The 26,716-nt window shown below is 42.4% G+C and overlaps 1 protein-coding gene and 1 long non-coding RNA gene across 4 annotated transcripts in view; one reads left to right on the top strand and one right to left on the bottom strand.

Annotated features, from left to right (window-relative positions):
• The window catches only part of Ubash3b (ubiquitin associated and SH3 domain containing B), a 142,209-nt gene extending 115,678 nt beyond the window's left edge, over window positions 1-26,531 (top strand). For all 3 annotated transcript variants that reach the window (XM_020182389.2, XM_074066517.1, XM_074066518.1), the window contains exons 6-14: window positions 4,954-5,162; window positions 9,266-9,398; window positions 10,916-11,036; window positions 12,234-12,356; window positions 14,717-14,809; window positions 16,006-16,150; window positions 19,326-19,432; window positions 20,830-20,939; window positions 22,388-26,531. In XM_020182389.2, coding sequence (XP_020037978.1) covers window positions 4,954-5,162; window positions 9,266-9,398; window positions 10,916-11,036; window positions 12,234-12,356; window positions 14,717-14,809; window positions 16,006-16,150; window positions 19,326-19,432; window positions 20,830-20,939; window positions 22,388-22,525 — 1,179 coding nt within the window. In that variant the 3' untranslated portion in view covers window positions 22,526-26,531. The remainder of the gene's footprint in view (window positions 1-4,953; window positions 5,163-9,265; window positions 9,399-10,915; window positions 11,037-12,233; window positions 12,357-14,716; window positions 14,810-16,005; window positions 16,151-19,325; window positions 19,433-20,829; window positions 20,940-22,387) is intronic.
• LOC141420883 (uncharacterized) lies at window positions 4,150-10,664 on the bottom strand. The gene is made up of 3 exons (XR_012445589.1): window positions 10,500-10,664; window positions 4,602-4,779; window positions 4,150-4,408 (listed from the first exon to the last, which is right to left on the bottom strand). It is a non-coding gene; the product is annotated as an uncharacterized lncRNA (long non-coding RNA).
• Window positions 26,532-26,716: the final 185 nt, after the last annotated feature.

Below are 26,716 nucleotides of genomic sequence, written 5' to 3'. Positions count from 1 at the left end.
CCATTGTTTTGGAAGTGTTGGGAAGGACCAACCCATGAAGCAAAGCTCTAGGGCGAGGTGTGGTGCTCTGGGAAGGTCGGGTGCACAGTTTTATTGACTTTGCTGATGGGAGTGTCGGGTCCTCCTTGAAGGCTGCGGTAAAGACAGATTAAGCTGAGTAGATCTGATCTTACTTAAGAATTCTGGCATCTAACTAAGGATGAGCCCTAAAGATAACAAGAGAGGTGTGGCTGCTTGGACTCTTTCTGAGGACAAAGGAGAAAAAAACAAAAAAAAAAAAGTCAAGGGTTGCTGGCAGATGGCCTCTGAGAAGTCACCTTTCCAAGAGAAGAAAGTGGCAATGGAATTTTACCAACACAACTTCTAATCAACCCTGCCCTCCAGTTAAATCAAAGGGTAATTGCTTTCTGCCTGACCCACATTCTGCTCAATTGCACAGAAGGAAAGAGGCAGCAAGAGCCCACATGAATTATTTTCTAAAAATAACTTGGCCTCTTTTATCTCTTATTTGTAAAAGCCCTATATTACGGTTCCTTCTGATAAAGCCCTCGGCCCCTTTCCCCTCTCCCTGAGGGTTTTTGGTCCTACCCCTCTATATCCTGATAAAGCCCTCGGCCCCTTTCCCCTCTGCCTGAGGGTTTTTGGTCCTACCCCTCTATATCCGTGAAGCTCTTGCCTTCCTCCGTCTTCACTCTGTCCCCAGGAGGCCTGCTTGATTGCCTGTTCCGACCATGAAACAAATGCCCAGAGAAGGAGACTAGTTTAGACAAGGACACTCAGCAAGGACCAGCGATGCAGCCCTCTGCTGTTTTAGATTCTCAGGTGATTTGGACTTGCAAATGCCCATTTGTACTTCACGGGCTCTTCCACATGACACTGGGCCATACCACATATTTGCTAAGCTATAGAAATCTATATGAAGGACCAAGTTCTAAAAAAAAGCATGAATTTTGGAATCGAACAGTCCTGGCTTCAAGTCCTGGCTCCCTCACTTTTGTAGTCATTAGGTTCATTTAACACCTTGTACAACTCTCCAGTTCTTTGTTTTCTCATCTGTAAAATGGAGATTTTTCCTCAACGGTTGCAAGGACAACAGTCCTTTACGCAAAGCTGCTAACATAATGCCTGGCATGGGCAGTGCCACAAAGAAATTGCTGCAGCTATTATTTTTCCATCAAAGGCCATGCAAATCAGTCCCTATTATCACCCAGGGCTGTAACCACCCTTCAGTCAGCCATCTTGGAGTTTAGCCTCTGTGTAGTGACAGAGGAAAATCAGACCTAAGATTGATTCAAGAATTCTTTTTGTTTTTTCAGTACTGAGGATTAAACTCAGGGCCTCACCCTTGCTAGGCAGGTGCTGTACCACTTGAGTCACATACCCAGCCCTTTTTGCTGTGGTTATTATTGAGATAGGGTCTCTCTTTATGCCCATGTCAGCCTGGAGCACAATCCTCCTATTTATGTATCCATTGGTTGAGATGGGGGGGCATCTCACAAACTTTTTGCCCAGGCTAGTCTAGAACCTTGATCTTCCCAATCTCTGTGTCCCCAGTAGCTAGGATACAGGCATGAGCCACCATGCCCAGAGGTTGACTCAACAATTCTTATAAGCAGATGCCAAACATAAAACACAAGAATCAGTACAAACTACATGCCTGTCCTGATCTCCCTCACTCTTATGCTGAGTGCTTGTATCTGATTTGGGGAAGTGGGAAAGGGCCAGGAGCACTTGGGTCCCAGTCATTTTATTTATTTGTTTATTTATTTATTTTTGGTGGTGGAGATTTAACCTAGTGCCTGTAACATGCCAAGCACACACTCTACCACTAAGCTACACCCCTAACTCCCCAGTTATAATATTAGATTTGCTATAATACCTTAATTCTTATATTGGTCATTCAGTAAGTCAAAGCCACCTATTGTCCTACTACTCCATGCACACATTATCTCCAATCTTTGCTGATCCTTGAGCTTCCCAGGGAAATCTAGAGACGTAATACACAAGTCTCTGCGTGATGGGATGAATGAGGTGTTCTCTGAGCTGTCTTGAGCTTTTCCAAGGGAACACTGCACTGGGCCAAGAAATTCTGAGCCAAGACTGGGCCGCCCATGAGTATCTGAGGAATACGAGTTTTGACGTGTTTCCTTATGACTCTCTGCCTCCCTCCACCCTGTTTCAGGAAAAGGAATTTTCTCGCCTCAGATCATCACATACCCAGCTCTGATATTTAAGAGCTTTCTTGTGAATTTTTTTGTCTTTTTAAGAAAAAAAAATTATCAGCCCAGCACAAACCCTTCCTGGTTGGTTTGGGAAAGTGGTTTGTATACAGAGGCAGAGAGGCGGGAGAAGGAGAAATGAGGTCAACAGAGATGAGGGAGCTCTAGATGCTGGAGTAAGAATTAGGGAAAGAGGGATGGAGGTGGGGTTTCAATGGTAAAGCACCTGCTTTGCAAACCTGAAACCCTGAGTTCAAATCCTAGACCCATCAAAAAAAAAAAAAAAGAATTAGGGAAAGAAACTGGCACCCTACATAGAAATCCAATGATGCAAATTCCTCTGAGATAAATCACATTTTCATGACTCTTCTCATTAGAGACTTCTGGAAGGAAATTTTTAGTGGTATGTTCCTTATACTAGCTCACAGGTCCACCCAGCACAGGGCCTGGGGGTCAGGATTGGCTGTAAGAAAGGACATCACTTAGAAGATCAGGCATCATATTTCACTAGGAATAATTATGCTCCTTCTGTGTACTGTGTACAAGGTGCAGTCCTAAGGCTTTTTTTGTTTCATTTTGTTTAGATTATCTTGTTTGACTTTTTTTTTAATTTTGTTTTCTAGTGTCTGATAGTTAAATAAGGGTTTCATCATGACAGTTCCATATATACATGTATTGATTCATTCCCTCCATTATTCTCCTTCATCCTCCCCTTAAAATGATTTCCACAGGCTTCAGTGTTCCATAGTCATACAGGTGTAGAAAATGCATCAGCCATGTTCACCCTCCTTTACCCTCTCCCACCCGCTAGTGCCTCTCCTTAACATGACCTGTTTCACATTCCTGTCCTTCCCTGTTCATTGTTGAGGGGAGTTTTGCCTCGGTATTTTACCTGTAAATATATTGTATTTTAATCCATCTAACCCCTCTATTACTCTTCTTTACCCTTTCCCTCATCTCTGTGTTGTTCACTAGTTTTTAGTGTGTTTTGGTGCATCTTGTTTCTTCACAAATGTGATGTATTTCAATATTATTCACTCCCTACTGTTCTTCTCTTCTTTTCCTCCTCCTTTAGTTTCCTCTAACAGTCCCACTTTTGGAAACATGTTCTGTGTGTGTCTGTGTGTGTGTGTCTGTGTGTGTAGATGATAATGCTTGTATTTATATTTAGATCTATCTTCCACATATGAGAGAAAACATGTAACCTTTGTCTTCTGAACCTGACTTACTTCTTAACATGATGTTCTTTAGTTTTATCCATTTACCTGTGAGTGACATTTCATTCTTCTCTATGGCTAAGTAATATTCCATTGTACATGTATGTGGGGGTGTATATATATATATATATATATATATATATATATATATCATACTTTCTTAATCCATTCATCAGTTGTGTTTCCATAACTGGTTTATAGTGAATAATGCTGCAATAAACATGGATGTGCAAGTGTCTTTATTGTATCCTGACTTGCCTAGGAGTGGTATTCCTGCTGGAGCATATGGCCATTTTATTTTTAGTTTATTGAAGAGCTTCCATACTGTTTTCCATAGTGGTTGTACTAATTTGTGTTCCCACCAGCATTCTATGAGGGTTCCTTTTTCCCTGTGTGCTTGCCAATATTTGTTTCTGTTTGTATTCTTAATGGTAGCCATTCCAACAGTAGTGAGGTGGATCTTATGTGGTTTTGATTTGCGTTTTCTTGGTGGCCAGAATGGTGAGCAGTTCTTCATTTGGTCCAGGTGTTATTTTATGAAGAGAAAACGAAGGCTGAACAAAGCCAAAAATCTAAAGATGGAAACCAAAACATAGCCCATCACTAACAGCTTTGGGATGTTAGGAAAAGCTATGAAAGCATTCTCCATCTTGGTGGCCCTTATAAAGTGAGTAGGATAAAGAATGTTTTCCTTCCTGTTGAGGTCTCCTGATGTGAATAAAAAAAAAAAAGTAAAACAAATGTTCTCTAAAATACCTTCAGGCCCATGGCTAAGATGTTTATTTACACCCGGACAGGGAGGCCTCCCAAAGTACAATAAATCCACCAAATGGCGCAGTCTTGTGGTTGGCCCTAGGGGCTTTTTCTGAGCTCAGAGAAGGAACATGTGATCTCCATCTGCTTGCCAATGGAAGCTGGTCACCCAGAGAGGCACACGCTGATGTCCAGGAAAAAACGGGGTCTATGAGAAAACTGTAGAATTAAAGAAAACGTCCTTGAAGGCAGGAACCATGTTATGCTCAAACAACTGAGTCCCATAGAAAGGGCAACCCTTCATTCCCAAGCCTTCCTATAGGAGCAATGGGCCATCTGGCCTATCTGCGGCCCCATATGGAAGACGCACTTTTCCATGAGGCGAGTTTCCCGAGTCTACTACAGTACTTACCATAGCAGATGGAGCAGGGAAAACTGGGTCCAAGTTCATGTCTATAGCAGTTGACTGGCGAGCCTACGAGCTTTCAGATGAGTCGCTAAAACCCATCTCTGAATCCCAGTGGAGGTAAAGACATGCCAGAAGGGAAGTCTGGAACAACCAGGAGCACCAAGCATGTGTCCACAAGACCCTGACAAAAGAAGTTCTTTTTGATCGGAATCCAGATCTGCTCAGAGCCTGAGGACCCCAGGGCTCTTGCACAAGTCACATGTAGATGTGCCCTCTACACAGGGTACACAGCCTCCTCCTGAGGTGCTCAAAAGAATGGGAGACATGGATTTCACACACAGTCTTCCTCTTTCAGACATTGCAGGTGATCTACCCCTACACCCCTCAGAATGATGACGAGCTGGAGCTGGTCCCTGGGGATTTCATCTTCATGTCTCCAATGGAGCAGACCAGCACCAGCGAGGGCTGGATTTATGGCACCTCCCTGACCACTGGCTGCTCTGGACTCCTTCCTGAGAACTACATTACCAAGGCTGACGAGTGCAGCACCTGGATCTTTCATGGGTAAGCAGACTCCAGGACCTCGACCTGCTGTTTTGTGAGGGACATTGCTGTAGCAGACTTTAGGAGGTGGTGGGGAAGGGGACTTGATCCCATGCTCAACTCAAACTCATACTTCCATGGGGAAGAAGACTGTGTTGGTTTTAAATTCCCAGAATACCAGTTGACTTGAGGCATGGGAAAAAGAGAAGAAAACCACTCTGCTCACTCTCCTGCCCCATTTCATGTCACCATCCGCCTGAGTCTCTGATCAGAGGCTAATCCAAGGCTTCCTGGCACTCCATCTCTGGCTGAAGGGTGGTATCCCCCAGTGCTGAGTCTGCACTGCCACAAGACTCTGCCTACCTTGTCCTGGGTATTTACTCCATGTGATCTGACTTCCCATAGCACCTAGACAGAGTCCTTCTGTATCAGCCAGAACAGTACTGAAAAGGAGACTCACAGGTCGGGAGCCCTCTCTTGCTGGTGACCCGAAGCAAGTCCTCAGACTTGGTACATGTATGCCTAGACAAGAGAGTCAGTCCAAACTGACAGACCACTGTCAGAACTGAAGAGGAGCACCCCACTCCAGCCCAGTTCTTCTTTAGAGTGACAATTCTCCACCCATCTCTTACTCCTCTTTTCTCCCCAGTGCATGCTGGTCCATAGTCCAGCATGTCCAGAAAGGCCTGTATTGTATGGCCGGCTTTGTCTCAACATAAAAAGCAAAGGAACAAAAGGCACCTTTCTCTCTCCTAATCTGAGCAGCTGGAAGCCTGGCTCCCCTGGCACACTCAGCACCTACCAGGGTGCACATCCTGGCTTGTCTCTCTTCACTCTTGTTTTTGCCATGTGGCAACATAGCTGAGAGGTGGAAGCCCCAAGCACCAGCTTTGTGCAACATAACGTGACTGATGTCTTAAGAGAGAAGCAGACATGGGTGATGTCTGCAAGTGTTTTGCCTCTAGGGAAAAAAGAAAAGAAGGTCCTCCGCTGTGGTGAGCAACTAGCAGACACACCACAAACCCAAAATGGAAAAGGGCATTTTCTTCCTTAATTACTCCCTGCTGGCAATTCCTGCCTCTGCCTTTGGTTCCACCTCAGCCCATGAACATCTGGTGGGGGAGGGTAAAAGTTGCCTCAAGTTCCCTAAACATTGCTTTTTCAGAAATGTTTCCAAAGATCTAAACTACATATTTTAGGTCTCCAAAGTCCCTGTTTTATCCTTGTAAAAATAAGTAAAGCAAAACACAGTTGTGTGCCTCATAGAATGCTTTGGTTAGTGGGATCCTGTGCATCACATTGCTTAGTGATGTCATAACAGCTTAGTTTAAGTTCACTCTGATGTTGCATGAGGCGAAATTACCCAGTGACACATTTCTCAGGCCATCTTCCCCATCATTAAGTGACACATGATGACATGTGTGAATAGACAGAGTTGAAAGATCACTTACATGATAAAGCACACCTCTTTCTTAAAAGTGGGTCACGTGTAGAAGAATGTACACAGAAGTCCTGCTAACTGGTATAAGATCCCTCCATCCAAACCCACTCTTCCCTGAATTATACCTCGAGCTGAAGCATGGGTGGTCCCAAGTGACTTCAGTCAGTGGATCACCAAATATCTGTGTGTCATCTGTCATTTTGAGAGATTACTAGTGATATTATTTCCTAGGAAATATATCTGACATTAAACTATCAACATTCACAGACAAAGAGTAGGGAAATATCACATTAGATATTGGGACATTGTGAATAAAATTTTGAGTTTTAGTTCCAATGCACTTGGATTCAAATCCTAACTCTCCCACTTACCAGCTGTGTGACCTTGACCAAGTTACATTACCTCTCTGAGCCTCTGCTCATCTAAAATGGAGATTAGAATTGCACTTACTTCATAAGGTTGCTATGGAGACTGCCATAGAGGGCTTGCCTTTACACAGCTCCAGGCCAGGTATTCGACAGCACTGAATATACAATAGCTACTAGCTATTGATTATTCCTTTTTGCTGTCTTTGTTTACCAGTCTTTGTTTACACGCTTATCCAATCAAATGTCTCTTCCAAAAAAGTGGTCCTGTAGATGAACTGACAACAACTTTGTTGTTTAAACCCCAGAGAGGGAAATGATTCCAGGAGGCAGAGCCCAGCTCCACTGTAGGATAGAACTTCTCAGCTTCTAACCAAAGATGCCCGGAGGGTTGGAGCACAGGGGAGGCTCCCACAAGACCCAGCTGGCTTGATGGGAGTCAGGCAGCAAGCAGAGACTCAGACAGTGGCATCCACAGGGCTCCCTGCCTGGTGCTTCTCAGTCCTCTGGGTCCCTTCTAAGGAAACGGTTCCCCTCAACGCTTACTGGACTGTGTCACCTGGCTCTGAGGGTCCCTGGGTGTTTGCCAGTTGATGAAGCTCTGTTGTGTTCTCTAAAGGAGGAGATGCGCTTTTAGGCCCTTCTGGGCCTGGCACAGCTGGTGTGTTACAGGGAGGAGCCAGCATCTTGCTTCTGGATGTCGGCCCTGCTCCCTCTCCACCCTGCTCTTGAACCAACAGCCCTACGTGGAGTTAGAGGGTTCAGCCTTAGATTCTCAGTGACAGTTAACAAGGGAAAGGCTGGTATTCTCCTCAAGGGAATTGCAGGGAGAGGAGAAGGGAGCCTGGCAATATCTTCCCAGTTGTGATAAAACAAAGAAATTAGAGAGATGTTAGCACGATTCCAGGGAGCCAGACATTTTGAGCCCTGAAGCTCAAGCCAGACAGGAAAACTGAATTGTCTTCAGTTGTGGGATGTTGGGAAAGGTCCCATTTTATGGTCAAAAAGGGGCCACTTCTGAGAGCAAAAGAGGTGTTAAAGTATTAAAATCGTAGAATTTTTTGGAAAAAGAAAATTTGCTAGCTAGCAGTTAGCGCAATGATCATGGGGATAGAAGAAGTTATTTTCTTGAGACAGGATCTCCCCGTGTAGCATAGGCTGGACTTGAACTCGCACTCCTCCTGCCTCCACCTTCCAAGTGCTGGGATTACATACATGAGCCACCACACCCAACAAAAAGTTCTTTTCAAAAATAAAATTTGGGGGACTGGTAGAGTGGCTCAAGTGGTAATAATGCCTGCCTAACAAGCACAAAGCCCTGCGTGTTCAATCCCCAGTACCACCAAAAAATAAGTAAGTAAAAATGTAATAATGATACTGTATTAAAGGTGAATACCTAGAACAGGGCAACCTGGACAGGTTGTGGGGTCAACAGACATAAACCAGGACAAACTGGGACATACATATGGCTACCAAAATTGTAGAAATCTAAAATACAAATACTACCCCTACACAGATCCAGAGCGAGATGTTCACTGGGTCTGCCTAATCACCATATTTAAATTGCAGTATTTGTTAGATAAAGCTTTTGGAGGTCTCACTATGCACAATAATTTAAACATGGCATGTTTTGACAGTTTTCCCTTCAGCAAGATCTGTTTGGAGCTTCTGTAGTTACAGGGGTATGCTCAGAAATGAGAGCTCTTGGCTCACAGCTCTGAACATCTGGTGAGCGTTGTCTCCTCCAAAATAACTGTCTTTAATCATCTTGTTGAGGTGAACATAGGATTGAAGACTAACGAGGGCAGAGCAGAGGAGAATGGTCACAAAGTTTCTTAGCTCCTTAGAAGCCCTGGGCAAAGTGGTGGAGATGGTTTTTAAGAAAAAAAAAAAAAAATCCTCCCTTTCATTCTTCAGATGGAAATTACCATGGTAAAGATGAAAGGCAATGGGAATTGTTTATTTCATTGGAACCATAAAAATAGCTGGAAACGTTGGTACATAATTGATGCCTCATTATTTTTTAACGTGTCTTTGGTGCCAGCCATGCCTGTGGCATCCTAATAAGCACAAAGTCATTGAACCTCATCCCTGCCTAGAGGGATGCTTGCATCTGTTCTCAGCACAGAGGTTCATCCGCCCATCATTCATTAACTGCAAGACTTCAGTATTCAGAAATATGTTCCTCCCCAGAGATGGGGTGCTCCCTGTTCACCTTCCCAACCACTGCTAATTCTCACACTCCTGTTGAGCCCCCGCACGCAGGGCTGGTGACTCCAAACCAAAGCAGTTAACATTTTCCTCATCTTCCGCTGCAGATCTTACTCAATCTTAAATACAGCATCATCCAACTCGCTCACATTTGGTGACGGAGTATTAGAGAGGCGGCAGTATGAGGACCAGGGACTGGGGGAAACGACACCTCTTACCATAATCTGCCAACCCATGCAGGTAAGGCTGACCGTGAGAGTCACATCCTCAAGTCTAATCAAGATGTGGTGAGAGCTGGGAGCTGGTGGGTCACACCTATAATCCTAGCTACTCAGCAGACAGAGATCAGGAGGATCACATTTCAAAGTCAGCCTGGGCAAATAGTTCCTGAGATCCTATCTCAAAAACACCCATCATAAAAAAGGACTGGTGGAGTGGCTCAAGGTGAAGGCCCTGAGTTCAAACCCCAGTACTGAGGGAAAAAAAAAATGTGCTGATAACACATTTATTAAATATCAGCATTGCCTTTCTGCCACAAAGGGCCCCCCATCTTGTCAGGGAGAAGGTACAGAAGACTATGCAACCTACATAGACATTCAAGGATAGAAAGAATCAGCTGAGTGTGTCTGACCGTGACCAACCAGCATCTGAAACCGGACTGGGAAGGAAGGCCATTCCGGGCAGAGGAGAGATTTTTCTCCCTAAAGTAGGAATAAGGCCTACAGTTGAATCTGTTTTGTAGGTTGTGAAGAATAAAGTATACAATAAAATAAGGCTCCAAGCGCAATAGTTCATATATAGTGAGTTCTCACTATATATGAACTTTCCCAAGAAAAGTTGGAGATGAGGTGAGGGGGGTATTTGTTTAGCAGGACGAAAACACAGGGTTCGTTCTGCATGCTGAGGATGGAGAAAGAGGGACACTTTGTTTAGAGTCCAAGGTTTGAATTGGGGAACAGTGAGAAAGCAGATGGCAAAGTCCACAGACACCAAAAATCCACGCATTAGCATTGGCAGAGTATCTAGCAGCCCATGGAAAGTGCTGGCTAACGTGGACCTGGCAGCATTAAGCAAACTGGGAACAACTAATGCTATCAGAAAGAAGGATCAGGAAATATCTCTGAGTTTCCACCAGCAGCTATAGAAACCAAAGTCCTTTGGACTTGCCTTTGACTAGACCTGTCTATTTCATCACTCAGAGACAGCCTCTGTCCTCTCTGAACCCTTTCTGGAAACACCAACAAGTACAGAGTCAGACAGCAGTGCCCACATGGCAATTAGAACATGCAAAGCAGGTCCTCACTGCAGGAACAGTGGTTATAAAATAGCCATGAGACTTACAGCTGTTCCCTGAAGAAGCTGATGAGGCATCCTCTGGGGGAGTGATCCCACTAGACGACTATCACCTCATTAATGGCTGTTTTGACCTCTGAACTGCAACTCAGGTGGCCCTCATGTTTTGCAAGTGGCCAAATGCTACTCCTAAGAAAACAGCAGCAATGATAACACCACTGTCACAACTCTCCTTATTTCATAAAGCACCCAGAGTTTGTCTCATTTGAGCCTCAGAATAGCTGGTGAGGTCTGTAGGATAAGTCTTACCAACCTCATTTTACAAATAGGCCAACCCTATCCCAGGCAGTCCTGTCCAAGTCATATACGTTGGCAGCACTTGTCCTTGAGCTCAGCTCACCTGGCTCCAGGACACATGTACTGTGCCATGTGTGTCCTCGGTGTTCACTTTTCCTTCTCTGCAGCCCCTGAGAGTCAACAGCCAGCCCGGCCCCCAGAAACGATGCCTCTTCGTATGTCGGCATGGGGAGAGGATGGATGTTGTGTTTGGGAAGTACTGGCTGTCCCAGTGCTTTGATGCCAAAGGTGAGTACAGTACAGCTCCCCTTATTCATCGTTACCCACAGTTAACCATGGTCTAAAAACATTAAGTGAAAGATTCTGGAAACAAACAATTTCTAAGTTTTCTATTGCACTCCATTTTGAGTAGTGTGATGAAATCTCAAGCTGTCCAACTACATCCTGCCAGTACCCTTTGTCCAGTGTATCCACATTGTGTATGGTACCCACCTGTTGGCTACCCACTAACCATCTTGAGTATCAAATCTTTTATCACAGTGCCTGTGTTCAAGTCACTCTTACATAGTAGCCTACTGCTATCTCACTGCCCCCATCATTTGCCACACTTCACCTCATCGTATCATTCACATCATCAGAAGAAATATGAGTACAGCAGAATAAGATAGTGTGTGAGAGACACCACTCTCACATAACTTTTATTATAGTGTATCATTATAGTTGTTCCATTTTATTATTAGTTATTGCTGTTAATCCCTTCTATGCCTGATTTAAGAGTTAAACTTTATTATATGTATGCTTGTACAGGAAAAAACATAGTGTATACAGGGTTCAGTATTATCTGTGGTGTCAGGCATCCACTGGGGGTCTTGGAACCTAGCTCCTTCCTGGAAGGGGGACTACTGTAGTTGGTTGGTCTGCTCAGCTCTGCATACCCATCATAACCCGTAGGGGGCGTAGTCAAGCTACCTTTATCTACATGGAGTCATTGATGGGTTTGAATGCTGAAGAAAATGACTATAATCTGTAAATCCTTCTTGATTGCTTTGAGTTTTAAGCAAGAGATAAATGTTCTTGTCCTCATTCTATAATCTGAGGCACCCATGGTCATATAGCAAAGTCACTTTCAGAGATATGATGTGATTCCATGACCAGAGTTCCCTTATTAAATTGCCCTGGGTCATCTGTTTCCATTGTCATTTGAGTGACATTCTAAGGTAGAGAGGCTTGCCTGTCAGAAAATTCCACTTCCTCAGAGTATCTGGTTGTTATTTTCACTTAGAAACTATCTCTTGTCACTTTTGTCAGCAGAAGGAAAAGTGGATTCCAAGTCAGTCTACTGGAGAAGATGTGTTAGATTCAATATTTTCCATCAGCTCCAGAGAGTTCAGGCTCAGTTCAAGAAGCAGGGGTGTCAGAGTCAACAAGGGAAATCCCAGGGAAACAAAGAATTCACAAGGCCTCTGTCTGATCTTTTGTTTCCAGGCCGCTACATACGCACCAACCTGAACATGCCTCACAGCTTACCTCAGCGCAGTGGTGGCTTCCGAGATTATGAGAAAGATGCTCCAATCACCGTCTTTGGATGTATGCAAGCCAGACTCGTGGGTAAGTGTCCTGGAGCGACTGCACAGTGTTTCCTGGCTCCTTCTTCCAAAGACTGGTATGCCTGCACACTTCCTGGAGCTTCTATAACTTTCCTACCTGTGATTATGTATCCTCAATTCAAAAGGGACTTAATATACTGTTGTGGCAATATTGTCAGAGGAGAAACCAAGCAACACTCGGAGGAGTGGAGAACTCAGATTTTAATTTTTACGCTAGCGGGCCCAGACGTGTACCAGTGTCTGAGCCCCGAACAAAGGATTCACAGGATATTTAAAAGGCAGTGCAGGGTATCAGGTTACAAGGAATGTGCTCTCCCATAAAGTAGGGCTAGTAGTGGGTTCGAGACCTAAGGTTTAGATAAGAGCAGCGGGGGAGGTCTGCTTTGGAAAGTTTATTTACAAGTGGAGACAAAGGAAGGCAGGAATGGGTGCTTATCTCTGCATGGTGCCTTTCATCTTGGTCCCAAACTTTTGCATGGCTCTAATGGGCAATTCCTCACAGCTCTGTCCGAGGTTACAGCTTTTAATTGACAGTTTACCATGTTTTACAACCCTGTTTCAAGGCTATCTTCCTCTTCAGTACAGCCATTAGGTTCAAGATACTGGCTTGGTTTATCAAGGTGAACAAGATGTGGCCTTTGTGGAAGAACGTGAGGGGGAAGGGCAGGTTTACTTATATCACCGTGTGGCACATGGGTCAGCTTCTAGTTTGGGACAGTAGCATCTGCTGACATGGCCGAAAGAAGAGGGCAAAGGTGGGGAAGAAGGGATTTAGAAATTGCTGAATTTACAGAGGCCAATTGATGCTTTGAAGATGCCCGCTTCTTCACAGACTTATTCCATACCAGCCATGCAGAGACAATGCCTTGTCGTGCTAGGTCATTTAACAGATGTTTATTGTTCATTCATTTTGTGGAAGTTACACTGTGTTAGGTGTTGGGAACCCAAGTGTGAGTACCCACCCTCAGGGAACCACACTTCTATGTGGATGAATGTCACACTATATGGTATACTGAATAATAAAGCTGTGCCCAGATCATTAAGAGAACACCCACACAAAGAAAGACATACTAGAGGAAAAGAAAGGTCAGTTGAGTAAAGGAGCAGGAGGGAGAAAAGAGCATTCTCAGTAAAAACACAATACAAACTAAGTCATAGAAATAAGAAGGATCAAGAGAACAAGGAGCCAGGCATGGTGGTACACATCTGTAATCCCAGCTACTTCGGAGACAGAGATTTTGAGGTCACTCTCAATAAATCAGCTGGACATGGTGGCATGCGCTGTATTCTCAGCTTCTCAGAAGGTAGGAGGATTACAGTCTGAGGCCAGCCCTAGTCAAAAACGAGACACTACCTAAAGAATAACTCAAGCAATAAAAGGGCTGGGGGTATGGCTTAAGTAATAGAGGGCCAGACTAGCAAGTACAAGGTCCTGAGATCAAATTTCAGTACCAGAGGGCAGGAGGAAAAGAGAGAGAGAGAGAGAGAGAGAGAGAAGCGGCAGCAAGGTGGAGGGGGGATGGAGTGAGGAAGGAAGACACACAGGGGAACCAAGTGGTCTTGCTTCTAGAGTATAAATTATGAGGCAGGGCAGAGATGAGGCTGGGAGATGGATAAAGAGAAGTTTACAGGAAACTTTGATGACCCTATGAAGGTGTTTGGAGTTTACCTAGTAGAGAAAAGAAGTGGGTTTCATGGAGAAAGCAGTGAAGTATCAGATGTTGGAACTTATCTCTGGCATCCAAGCATATGACCAGGTGAGATTTGGGTAAGCACATAGTGAATTTATAGCAAGGTCAAATTTTCACAATACAGAGCCTGTCCCCTCTGTCACAAGGTACTGGTTGCAGCAGTATCCCCTTTGAAGTCAAAGCATTATCCTGTTTCTAGGTCTCTTCTAGGAGGACATTTTCCCCTTGTCACAAAAGAGAAGGAAAAAAAAAGACAAGAAGACACCATTGCTTGACCTTTTCCACAGAAACACTGATGAAGGCTTTATTGATAAAAAGGCAGAGAGTACTGACTCTGGGAGCCCACTAAGAAAGAGAGGTTTGGCCAAGTGCCAGTGGCTCACACCTATAATCCTAGGTACTTGGGAGGCAGAGATCAAGAGAATTGCAGTCAAGGCCAGCACAGACAAATAGTTCACAAGGTTCTATCTCTAAAATACCCAACACAAAAAGGGCTGGCAGAGTGGCTCAAGTGGTAGAGCATCTGCCTAGAGTAAGGCTCTGAGTTCAAATCCCAGTACCACCAAAAAAGAGGTGGGGGTTATGTGGTGTGTTTGGCAACCCATTCCATTGAGGGTCAAGCTGAGGCTGGGTATATCTATGAGATGGATTTTCCTTTGATCTTTTGCAGGGGAAGCCTTATTAGAAAGCAACACCATAATTGATCACGTCTATTGCTCCCCATCCCTACGCTGTGTTCAAACTGCACACAATATCCTGAAAGGTGAGATTCTCAGGTTGACAAAAGTCAACCAGTCCATCCCTCTGTCTCTGCATACCTAATTTTCATAGATTTAGGGGATAGACATCAATCAAAAGCTTTTAATCTGGAATTTTTTGCAAGGATTCGTTTACAAGATGACAAGCCTTACACAAGTCACAAAATCATACTTCGACAGCATAAAACAGATAAAAGAAAGTATACTAAGATTTTTTTTTCCTGAGAATTTAAAGCTATCTGGGATAGATTGTAAGATTGCAAAATACTTGTCACTTAGAGAGCAGTGGTCCTTTCCTTGCATTTAAATATGACTGCTTAAGTCATTATAGTTTTACCTGGCTTTAGGCACTCCTGGGAGTCTCTGATCATAATCATCCCTGTTTCTTTAGTTAATTGGAAAGACTTTAAAAGCATCTTTGCTATAAAAATACTCAACTTCCATCCTAACATCCATGCAAGTTTGCATTAGAAGGATTTCCATTCTCATTTTGTTGAAAGCAAAACTGAGAAAAACAGAGGTAGACTGTGTACTTGAGACAGAACAACAACAAAACAAAGGAGCCAGAAATAGACAAGTCAACAAAGAATTTGACACTGTACTTGACCCTTCTAATCTTTAGCTTTAAGTAACCCTTGCCTTCACAACCCAAACGCGTTTATGTATTGAACTTGCACAGAGGTGCTGCGCTAAATGCAAGAGAAAGAGAGTTAAGTTTATATAACTGAACAATTCCTTCGCTGAGAGCAATCACACTACAATAAAACACAGGCTTGTGCAGTGATACTGGCAAACTTAGATTTTTCTGATAGATAAAATGAATTATTTCCATGATATTCAAATATGGTATAAGCTATTGTATAGTAGGGAATGTAAGAGAATATCTGAAGTTTTTGGTAAGGCAATCATGAAATTCACTTTAGAAGCAGAAAGTATAGTAGTCAAAGAATTGGATAAATTATATGGGCAATGACTGGTGGAGCTTTCCCCCTTTAAATCAGACACTGATTAAAGCCAGAATATCTTGTGGAGGTGTGGTAAAATACAAAAATTATAAACCTTGTCCAAACTCATATGCCTCGACTTTCCTTTAGTTCTAGTGGAAAGAGAATAACTGACTTAGAATTGTTGCAACAATTTGACCTGTGATTTATTTTTCCACTGGAAACATGACTGGCACTCATTTCATTTCATTTTTAAGGTTTACAACAAGACAGTCACTTGAAGATTCGTGTCGAGCCAGGCTTATTTGAGTGGACAAAGTGGGTTGCAGGTAGCACATTACCTGTCTGGATACCTCCATCCGAGTTAGCCGCTGCCAATCTGAGTGTTGATACAACCTACAGGTAATCTCCAAAAGTGCTCCACCCAGAGGCCAAGGCCAGGGTGGAGTCACTTCCTACACTGTCACCAGGCCAAGTAACCAAGCAGGCAAAGGGCTAGGCATAGCCTACAGGCAGTCGTCCATAGTGGTGGAAATCAAGTTATGATTTAGAAAACAAAATCTGGGGAAAGTCAGGCATCTGTAACGTTAGCCACTTGGAAGGCTGAGATCAGTAGGACTGCAGTTCCTAGCCAGCCTGGGCAAAAAACAAAAAAGTTTACAAGATCCCATCTCAACCAATAGTTGGGTGCAGTGGTGTGCAGCTGTCATCCAAGCTACACAGGAGGCTGACGTTGGGAGGATCACAGTTTCAGGCCAGCTGGGCATGTAAAGTTTGTGAGACTCCATCTCAATGGAAAAAAAGCTGGGTATGGTGCCTGTCATCCCACCAATGGTGGGACATATAAAATAGGAGGATCTCAGTCCAGGCTGGCCTAGGCAAAAAGGAAGACCCTATCTCCAAAATAACCAGAGCAAAGGGCGTCCCAAGTTGACCTCAGAGTTCTCCGGAGTCATCCTAGCTGAGTGTTTCAGTGCACACCAGACATACAACCAGCTGCACACATCTCATCAGCTGTGCAAGCAGAAGGATGAACGCTGGGAACTGGGGAGTCAGGACATGGTCCTATTCCAGATTTGCTTTCCTTTTCAATAAATCAAAATTCAATCCAACCATTTTCTGTTGGTGGGATGGGAGGATGAAGCCTCTAATTCTGTAAGTCAGTTGAGAAAGCCAGAGCTAAAGTATGTAAGAGACACAGGCCTGGAGTTAAACTCCCCATGAAATTAATGATGCCAAACGAACAGGCCTTTTGAAGCAAGTCAGTGAAGCCCAAAGGACTGAAGGCACATGATGAAGAGAGAGCCTGAGAGCAAGAGTCGTACGAGTCAAGCATACTCTATTAAAGAGTCCTCTCACCTTGCAACAGGGGCCAATACAGAAGAGGAGGGAAGGGGCCAAAACCAACTTAGGGGAACTTACTAGGCTAGTGACTCAGCTCTAAGCACCATCCACTGGCAACAAGACTAGTCAGGAGCTGGGGGTAGAAAGCAGCCCCAATCTCAGGGAGCTGGGCCAGTACAGCAAGGCAGAGAACCAAAATGCATACCAACTGGGCAGGGCTTCAGAACAGAGAACATGTTCCTGACACGTGGTGGGGGGATGGGGAGCAGGGGACTCAGGGAGTTTGTGAATCTAAAGTACTGGATCCACACTGGTGGGCACTGGGTGGGCTCAAGACAAGCCTGCACTGCAGCCTGTGTCAGGGCAGATGGGAGTAGAGAGTGGACAAGGGAGAATATTGTTCCCTACAAACCTAGAGTACTGAGTACTGAGTTCCAGGTCCAATGTGTGCTTGGAAGCCCACCTGACTCTGAGAACAGTACAGGGCTCTGCAGATACGGCTAGCTGCATGACAGATCCTGCTTATAAAAGCAAGGGAGCTTTAATTCTGTCCCATGCCTATCAGGACTGGTCAGACACTGGAGCCATTCATAGGATCAACTTCAAGGTGCTGGGAGAAGCCAAAGACAGGAACTAGATCCCAGCTTCCATCCCATGCTTCTTTTATATAAATCTCACACGTCACAATGTGGTCTTACCTTTGAAGTGACACCCTGAGCTACACAAGGTGGCCTTTTGTCACAGTGGACTGGGGGAAAGCATGGTTCCTGGAAGACAGTGAGGTAAATGGTAATGGAACTGGATGAGAGGAGGGCATGGGGAGAGAAGACAGGAGAAAGAGTTTGCTCTAAAACAGAGAGGTCCAGCACTAACAGGTGGAGACTCCTGTCTTGACCCAGCCCCAGGGTAGATTGTGAGATTCAGAAGCCTGTTCCCTACAAGAAACTTGCATACTGAGAGGCTAGATTAAGATAGGGTTCCCCCAAATGGAGTGGTACCATCCTTCCTCTCTGGACAGCAAGCTCAAGTGCACAGAAAAACAGTCTTGATGCTCAGAAGTTGTCAAGTGTGAAGGAGCAGCTCACAGGTGAGATCTGAGACTCAGATTCAGATCTAGACTGAGAGTTGCTAATGTTGTGAGCAAGTCATTTGTGGCCTTTCTGAGCCTGTTTTGTCGTCTAGAAACTTGGAATTCACAATAGTGTTGCTGGAAGACTCCAGGCGGGCTCTTGCCCAGAGCCTGATACATAGGAACCTCTCAGTAACTATTTTTAATACTAATAGAGGTAGTAGTAATGTATTCTGGTCAAGATGCCTTATGAATTTACTTTGAGAAATCAACACTGTGCACATCAGGCACCAAACACCCAGCAATGAAAGACGCAAAAAGAAAATAGAAAATTTAAAGAATGTAGTTGCACTCAAAAACAAGAAAAGCATGTGTGGACCAGAAATTCCAAAAAAAAGTAAAGAGGATAGAAGTATGCAGAGGCAAGTCCCATGGGCATTGGTGACTGGTCACCAAGACAGGTGCTTTGATCCTCCTGTTAATACCTTTCCAGGTTATGTTATAATTATCATTTTCATCAATAGCCTCCCCACATGGTCCACATAGAGAAGTCTTCAAGCATAGAAACTTCATCTTTTTGTTCCCAGGGCTTCTAGTGCCAGGTGTGTGGTCTGGGTTCAAAATAAGAGGGAAAGAGAAAGAAAAGGCTGATGGAAATTTTATTAGCTCACAAATCAGATGGACTAAATATCTACTTTTAAAACCTATCCTTGCAGTTTATTGTGCATTAGGCTCCTGAAGAGAAGCCTGAGGCGTTTGCTGGTCATCTAAATAGATATAATCTCTGCCTTGCTTCCTGTTAGCTATGTGATTAGGACCATCAACAACCAATGGTCAGAAAAAAAAAAACAAAAAACAACCAATGGTCAATAAAAGTAGTCAAACTGCTCCTGTGTTTCCCTGTGGGTAAAATGTGCACTGAATGTATAATTTTTAAAAAGGTCACTGTGACACCGAACCTACGACCTTTATTTGTGTACATTTCAACTCCATATCCATATAGTAGAGACACTCTTCCCTGTACCTCCCTCCTTTCCAGGGAAATGAACAAAAAGATGTATGGTAACTTTCAAGAGGTCTTGAAATAAAGGTTTAGAGTGATATCAATTGCATAATCTCAGGATCAAAATGTTTTCATTCCCTTTGTTCATTTTTCTGTTACAGACCTCACATTCCAGTCAGCAAATTAGTGGTTTCAGAATCCTATGACACTTACATCAATAGAAGTTTCCAAGTAACAAAAGAGATAATAAGTGAATGTAAAAGTAAAGGTACGTGATATTCTTTTGGACTGCGTATTTAAATATGCAAACATTTCTCCATCATGGTCAATAGGCTATTCAAGATGTTTGAACTTGCTTATAGAAAAGAAATTTATTTCCAAACTCTTTTCTAGATACTCTCACAATAATTTGTAATCTTCTCTGAGTGCAGGGGAACACAGTAGACTTAGTTACTACACTCAATAACAGGTTCTACATTGTGGCTAGTCTTATTGCATTCCCTGAAGGGGATTCCCTATTATAATTCCCAGAAGTTCTCTAGAATAACATGTTTGCCTACAATTGATCCAGGAGAACAGATATCTGCACACACACTCACTTGCAGAAACGCATGTTCCTGCTGCCACCAACCAAGAGCAGTGTTGGGTAAGGTGCAAACAGTTGAGGATATGTAGGACTGACTGGTCATCATAAATCTCAAGTTAGTGTGTTTATAAGGCAAACACGGCAGTTATGTACACAAAACTGTCAACAGTACATAGTCCTGGGCAACAGTGCATGAATGCTTTCTACCCTCCAGTTATCCTCATAGGATACACAATCATAAAGATATACAATACAACATGTGCTATCAGTCAAGAGGTCTCCAGTGCTCACAGTTCTGCAGTGGCAACATTTCAAACTGTGGTAGAGGGGCTGAGGTAGAGCCCAGAGTTAAAATCCCAATACCACAAAAAAAGAGGTGAGGGTTGGCACAAGGAGCCCCAGTGGATATAGACCACTTCCACATCTTGATTATGGTGATGGTTACACAAAGGTAAGAACTATGTACTCACACACAAAGTAGTGCTTATAAGCCTGACGAGAATTGAAGAAGCTGAGTGGATTGCACCAGTGTCCATTTCTTGGTTTTGATGGTTTGCCATAGTTATGAAAGATGTAATCATTGGGGGGGACCACCTTGGGAGAGGGGGTGTAGCCTCCCATGGATCTATAATTACTTTCTCTCTTTTTAAAAAACAATTATTTATTTGCAGTACTGAAGATCGAACCCATGGCATTGCACATACTAGGCAATGCTCTACCACTGAGGACTGATCCCCAACCCCTTTTATAGAAATGTAATTGACATATAATAACTGTACATATTTGTAGGGTACAATACATGTATGCAATGTATAATGATCCTATTATGATAATTGCTTTTTGCTCACCTTAAACATTTATCATTTCTTTGTGTTGAGTATAATTATTCTAATATTTAAAAAAATTTTGTGAAAAAACTTAGACTGCCATAACAATAATTAAAAATTTTCAAAATACTGCTTGGGCAAATATTTTTTTGAGAGTGTTCATCCCTTACCACAACACATACCTTCCAGTATTCACAAAATTTACATATGTCTTTATAAAAATGACCTTCCCATTCCTTGCTTTTGTTCCAGGAAATAACATTCTGATTGTGGCCCATGCATCTTCCCTTGAAGCTTGTACCTGCCAACTTCAAGGCCTGTCACCACAGAACTCCAAGGACTTCGTACAAATGGTCCGAAAGGTAATCCATTCTTGCATTTAGAGGACTCAAGGATCCTAGTAATTTTATAAGTTTGGTGACTGGCTGCTAGCTACTTTCTTTGAAACATGTCTTTACACTGAACTGGGAAGATTCTTTTATTGATCGACTCAACTAAGATGTGTTGAGTGGGACTGTGTAAGGCATTTTATTAGGCCTAGAATAAGAGGGAAAGATGTATTAGTGCTAGTTTCAGCTTCTAAGAGCTAAGATTTACAGAAGCAGCTAAGAATTTTCACCAACGAGGAAACTTGGAGTGGATAAACAGAGGTGAGTCCAAAGCATAGCTGAAAGCTTAGCTTGAAGAGAGATCCTGGCTGGCAGGCCAAAGGATCAGGCTACAAACCCCAGGGGGCTGACCCCACCTGTGGAGTTTTCTTTGTGCCTATAAGAAAGCCTTTCCCTCAGCCACAGTCCACATATTCCCCTTCAGGGCAAGGCAGCTTCTTCCTTGCCTTGCAAACAAAGAACCAGGTTCAAACTCACAATTCTTGTGCATCCATTTCCCATTTGTCTGTTGGCTCCTGGAGGGCAGGCATTTTTGTCTTGTTTGTGAATATGGCTCTGGACACATATCTCAAAAATAAGATTGGAAATCACCCAACAACTGAGTCAGTAAGGACACAGTTTCTGCTTTGAATGTCACAGATACATGTGCTATGCTCCCCGCCCCCTGCAAAAAAAAAAAAAAAAAAAAGATCAAGCTAAGGTGACACAATTTTTTTAAAAATTGAATGACCTTTCCCATTGTGTCCACATGTGATTTCAGAAATGTTTGAGGTGTCTTTTCAACTTGATGTGCAATTCAGAGTTAACCCCTGTCACCTTATCATTACAAGGTACTCTTATCCACGATTATGCTTTCTGTGGTGTGTTACCAGTGTCAACTGTGGTCCAAAAATACAGTACTATACAGTAAAGATGTTGAGAGATAAAGACCACATTCACATAACTTTTATTACACCATACTGCTGTAATTGTTCTACTTTGTTTACTCCTGTTGTTAATCTCCTTACTGTACCTAATTTATAAACTAAACCTTATCATGGGTATGTAAAGACAGAAATAATAATAAACAGAGGGTTGGACACTGTCCAATGTTTCAGGCAGCCACTGGGGATCTTGGATTCCCTCCAGGGATAACAGGGGACCACTGCATATACTTTTATCTTTTTTTCTCCCTCCCTATTAAGCAGCAGTCTGTAACAATTACATAATGTAGGGGAACTCCCCATTGAATAGATCCTTCTTGCCTCTAATTTATCAGTTCTACTCATTTCATGTTGTCTATTGACTTTTGAAAGAGCTATATTTCTACAAAGCCCTCTCCTATTAAGCTGGGGAGCCACCTGAGTATCTCTGTGTCAGGTGAAGCTTGAGGCCTAATCTCCTGTTTTCTACTTTCCCTTTCCTTACCACTCTGCCTTCAGATTCCATATCTAGGCTTTTGTTCCTGTGAAGAATTAGGAGAAACCGGAATATGGCAGCTGACAGATCCACCCATTCTTCCCCTTACCCATGGACCAACCGGAGGCTTCAACTGGAGAGAGACCTTGCTGCAAGAATAAGCCACCCAAGGGGATGAGAAGAAAAGGTCTTTGGGAGAAGAGTCTGAAGTGTTCAGTAGCAGTGGAAAACTCTGTACCACATTCTAAGTGGATAGCTGCAAATAATTTAGCATATTTCCTTTCATGCTTAAGGTTCTTATGATGAACTGTGTAAATGAGAGAAAGACATGATTCAGGGGAAAGAATGCTTTCTCTCTGGACTCTTGCCTAGCTAACAAGGCTTAGGAGAATCCAGGCACCTCCTACTGCACAGGCTGTTGTCCTCCTTCCAGCTATGCATGGCTAAAGAGCCTCACTCCTCCCCAAGGGAGCTGCCCCCACTTTCAGCAGGGATGCTAAAGGAAGGACTGTTGCAGAACCAGTCTGGGGATGGGATTTTCTTTCGAACTTCACTTTCAAATTAGGCAAAGCCAAGCTGAGGAATAATTTTAAGGTTAGTAGAAAACACACCCTATAGAGTGTTGTCCTTAGGTTACACACCAAATTCTACCTGCAGTAGGTTCCATACTCCAGTGTGTTTGAGAGCCAGCAGTTGGCCCAAGACATCTGCTAAAGATTCTAACATTTACTCTGGTACCACCACATTTTCTCCAGAGCAGGTGGCCCTTCTTGCTTCTATCTGTGAAATGGAGAGATCAAGCACTTTTAGATACTCAGGAGGAAGGGAAGATAAATGTGTGACATAGTCAATGGAAGGTGCAGAGAACTTACAAACTCTAAAGCAATTTGGACCTACCTGTGGTATAGCCCAATAAGCCACAGCACTTCCAAATTGCCAAGATTTGCTTGTCTTTGCCCCTAGACTCTAGACTGTGTTAACTAGTTAAAATGTTGACATTCTGAAAGGATGTATGTTCAATGCATTGTTTGAATCAGCAAGAGGCTCATTCTGTGCAATATGGACATTTTTAGAAACCATACCAAGGGTCAGCTTGTACACATACAGTATATGTCAACCATGACAGAGCATCCACAAGTGCATCAGTTGTACCAGGGATGTACAATGAAGTCAGGGAACTAATTTAAATGATGACAGTCACAACAGCACTGCTACTTATGGTGTCCTCTTTTTGTTTTTTCTATGATAATTTAAAATAGTTAAGAGGTAGAGCTACTTGAGGAAAAGTGGAGAACCACATCCCCTGGTTTCTCATTACACCTACTTCTCATATTTAGAGGGAGATTATTTTTTTTAATTTCTTTTATTCATATGTGCATACAATGTTTGGGTCATTTCTCCCCCAAGGGAGATTATTTAAAAGAAAAAATAAATGACAATCAAACCAAAACATCAGTTATCAATGTCTTTTTAATTGTGTGAGTAGCTCATTTTTAGGGCCACAGACCATGGTCTGGTCTGGTATAGTTCACTGTGTAGGACTTATGTGCAGAATGAAATTCTAGTCACTTCAAGGGAACATTAGTGTAAAACAAATCTATGTATGTTGTAGCAACATTAAGTTTTAAAACCCAGACTTGGAAAACATATGGTATATGAAATGCATCTATACTTGTCTTTGAAATTGTAATTTGATGACCTCTGGAAAGAAGAGGAAGTCAGTGCTTACTGATAATGTCTGTTAATTAGCAGAAGGATTATGCTTGTGTTTTTAAAAGACATTTAGAGAAATATGTCATGAATTTTATATTTTAAGAACAAATTGTTATTTCTTCTAGCATTACACAAACACCAATTCAGCTTCTAAGCATAGAAATAACCCCATGCTGACACGTTAATATATTTTAACATTAAAATGTCTGGGTCTCAAAAGAAAAGCCACATTACAACAAATGGAATGTCCCTGTCACTCATTCTCCTGGTATTTGTAATGAAGTGAATCCACTGTTTAATTAGATCTGCAATGTTTATTAAATTCACCACAAATTTTCAAGGGCTTTGAATGTTTGGACTAGTGCGTGCACACTTCACATCAGGTTTCCTTAAACTGTAGAAGAGTGTTCTTGACAATCCTCCACTTGTATAAAATTGAGTTCAGAATAGGTTATTCTCTCCACCTTTCTTGACTGTCTTAGTTCCATGATGATCTGATAAATAAACCCGTTTGAGTTGGCTATATTCCATTGTTCTTAATCCACTATGGACAGAGCAGAGCCAAAATTATTTTCTGAATAATTTAGATGGAAAACCATGAGTACAAGAAAAAGTTATTCCTCTGCTTTAATTATCCAAGTTGCTTATCAAAATGGCTGAATAATCTGAATTGACATTAAAATCTCATTGCACACTTAATGTACTTAAAAAAATTAAATGTGGACTCCAGCTGAGAAATTCTTTGGAAATCATGTTGAATCTATGTGTAATAATTTTTAAAAAGACAGATGTTTTACCAAATTTCCTATTCATACAAAAATTCTAGGTTGACATTATAACCTGAAGTTGAAGCTTGTTCTTTTTGAACTGAGGTTAATGCTTACTAGAACAAATTATATGTGGGAGAGGGCTAGAGAAAGAAGGAAGGAAGGAAGGAAGGAAGGAAGGAAGGAAGGAAGGAAGGAAGGAAATGCCAGAAAAGAAGAATCAAATACTTTCTTATGCAGTGGAAATTTTTTTAATATAGATAGCTATGTGAAATGAATCAGGGGAAATGAAATTAGCTAAAAGATTTAATCTGGGATTACAAGCCAAAAACAGTTTCCTGCTTCTACAAGCATCCACACCAATCCGCTAATGCTCCAGTATTATTCATAGGTCGGACTTTGTTTGCTGTGCTTTCAAAATGCCACATCTATTCCTCCGTGGACTAGAATAATTGGCACATTTTAATGCATAAGCTGGGGGCTTCATTTTCCCAGGCTCTCATCACCCCCACTGCTTCACCCCAGTATGGATGGAGTTCAAACGACAGCATTTCCCATTTCATTTGGACTCATCAAATCTGAATGGCTGATTAAATGACCATCTGATGGCTGAAAGCAGGGGTATTTTTCACCCTGTAGTGAAAGGCTTGGAGGACTTTCTACTTTTTATTTTAATTACACTTTAACCAAAGACTTATTTTAAAGTAAACTTATATTTGAAAGATGATTTTGCAAAAAAAAATAAAAATAAAAAATACACCGTCTGGAGTGGTATCAGTTTGGTAAACCACCGTTGACCGTTTTCTTGTCCATGGTGTTCAGGACGCACATAGATTGTCTTCCTGTTGTATGCAACATTACCATAGATGTAGCTTTTCCACTCAGCTAGCTGTATTCGTATTAAAATGAAGTCTCTTTTTTCAATTACCTAGTGCCATTGGGAACTAACTGAACAGCTACAGAAGTTCCTATCTCCTTGCCCTTGTAGAAAGGCTTCCCTGTGTGGTAAAAGGAAGACATTCCTCTGGAACCTAGGCACTGGGCGACGCCAGTGTTTAATTTAAAAGCAGTGATGAATTGCTCTTTTGAATTTACTCTAAGTAATGCATGTGGTAGAGGACAGATGAGCCTCTGTTTAATTTTCACAGACATCCACACAATCAACTGTACGGAATCTGCACGAGGTTAGATAATGAGGCTTGGGGTGATTTGCATTTAAATTGTCATCCAGCACACGTGTGAGAAAGAACGAAAGAAGCATTGCAGGTCTGTCAGAGCTGCCTTGCCGGAGGGATGAAATTGGTGGAGGAGGACAGGGAAAAAAGTGACTGAACTTCTGTTTAGGTTAATGTTCACTTAACAAAGCTGATGGGAAGTGTTTGGTCAGGGGATGGCAGACACTTTCATTTTTAAACATGGTATTAAAATTGGATTTGCTTCTCTTTAATACTTCAGCATATTGAATTTTCCTAGGAAAGTGACTACCTATAAATAAATGAAAATTCAAGGGAAGGAGGAAAAAAGATTGCCTCTAAATGCAAAGCAAGTAACTTGATTTTTAAGTATATATATATATATATATATATATATATATAAAATATTAGGTTGAATATATGTAGGCTTATAGTGGTGAGTAGTCAGACTTAGCATACAATCAATTCTCACAAATAGTTTACCTGGTGTCACTTACCTGCCATTACTCACACAAAAATCAAAATCTTGCAGGATACATATGTATAATGAAAAATGTCTATTGGTTCTTTCTTTGGTTGCCACTAAGATGGGAACATCATCCCAAAGCCTTTGGTTAAGTAGAACACATTCTAAACCTGCTATTTGGGGGAGGTGTATTGGTTCCTTTTTCACTTATGA

Source organism: Castor canadensis, chromosome 2 (assembly GCF_047511655.1).
Source record: "Castor canadensis chromosome 2, mCasCan1.hap1v2, whole genome shotgun sequence".
Classification (NCBI taxonomy): domain Eukaryota; kingdom Metazoa; phylum Chordata; class Mammalia; order Rodentia; family Castoridae; genus Castor; species Castor canadensis.
The sequence above is the reverse complement of the archived record's forward strand: the minus strand, read 5'-3'. Positions and strand labels throughout refer to the sequence as shown.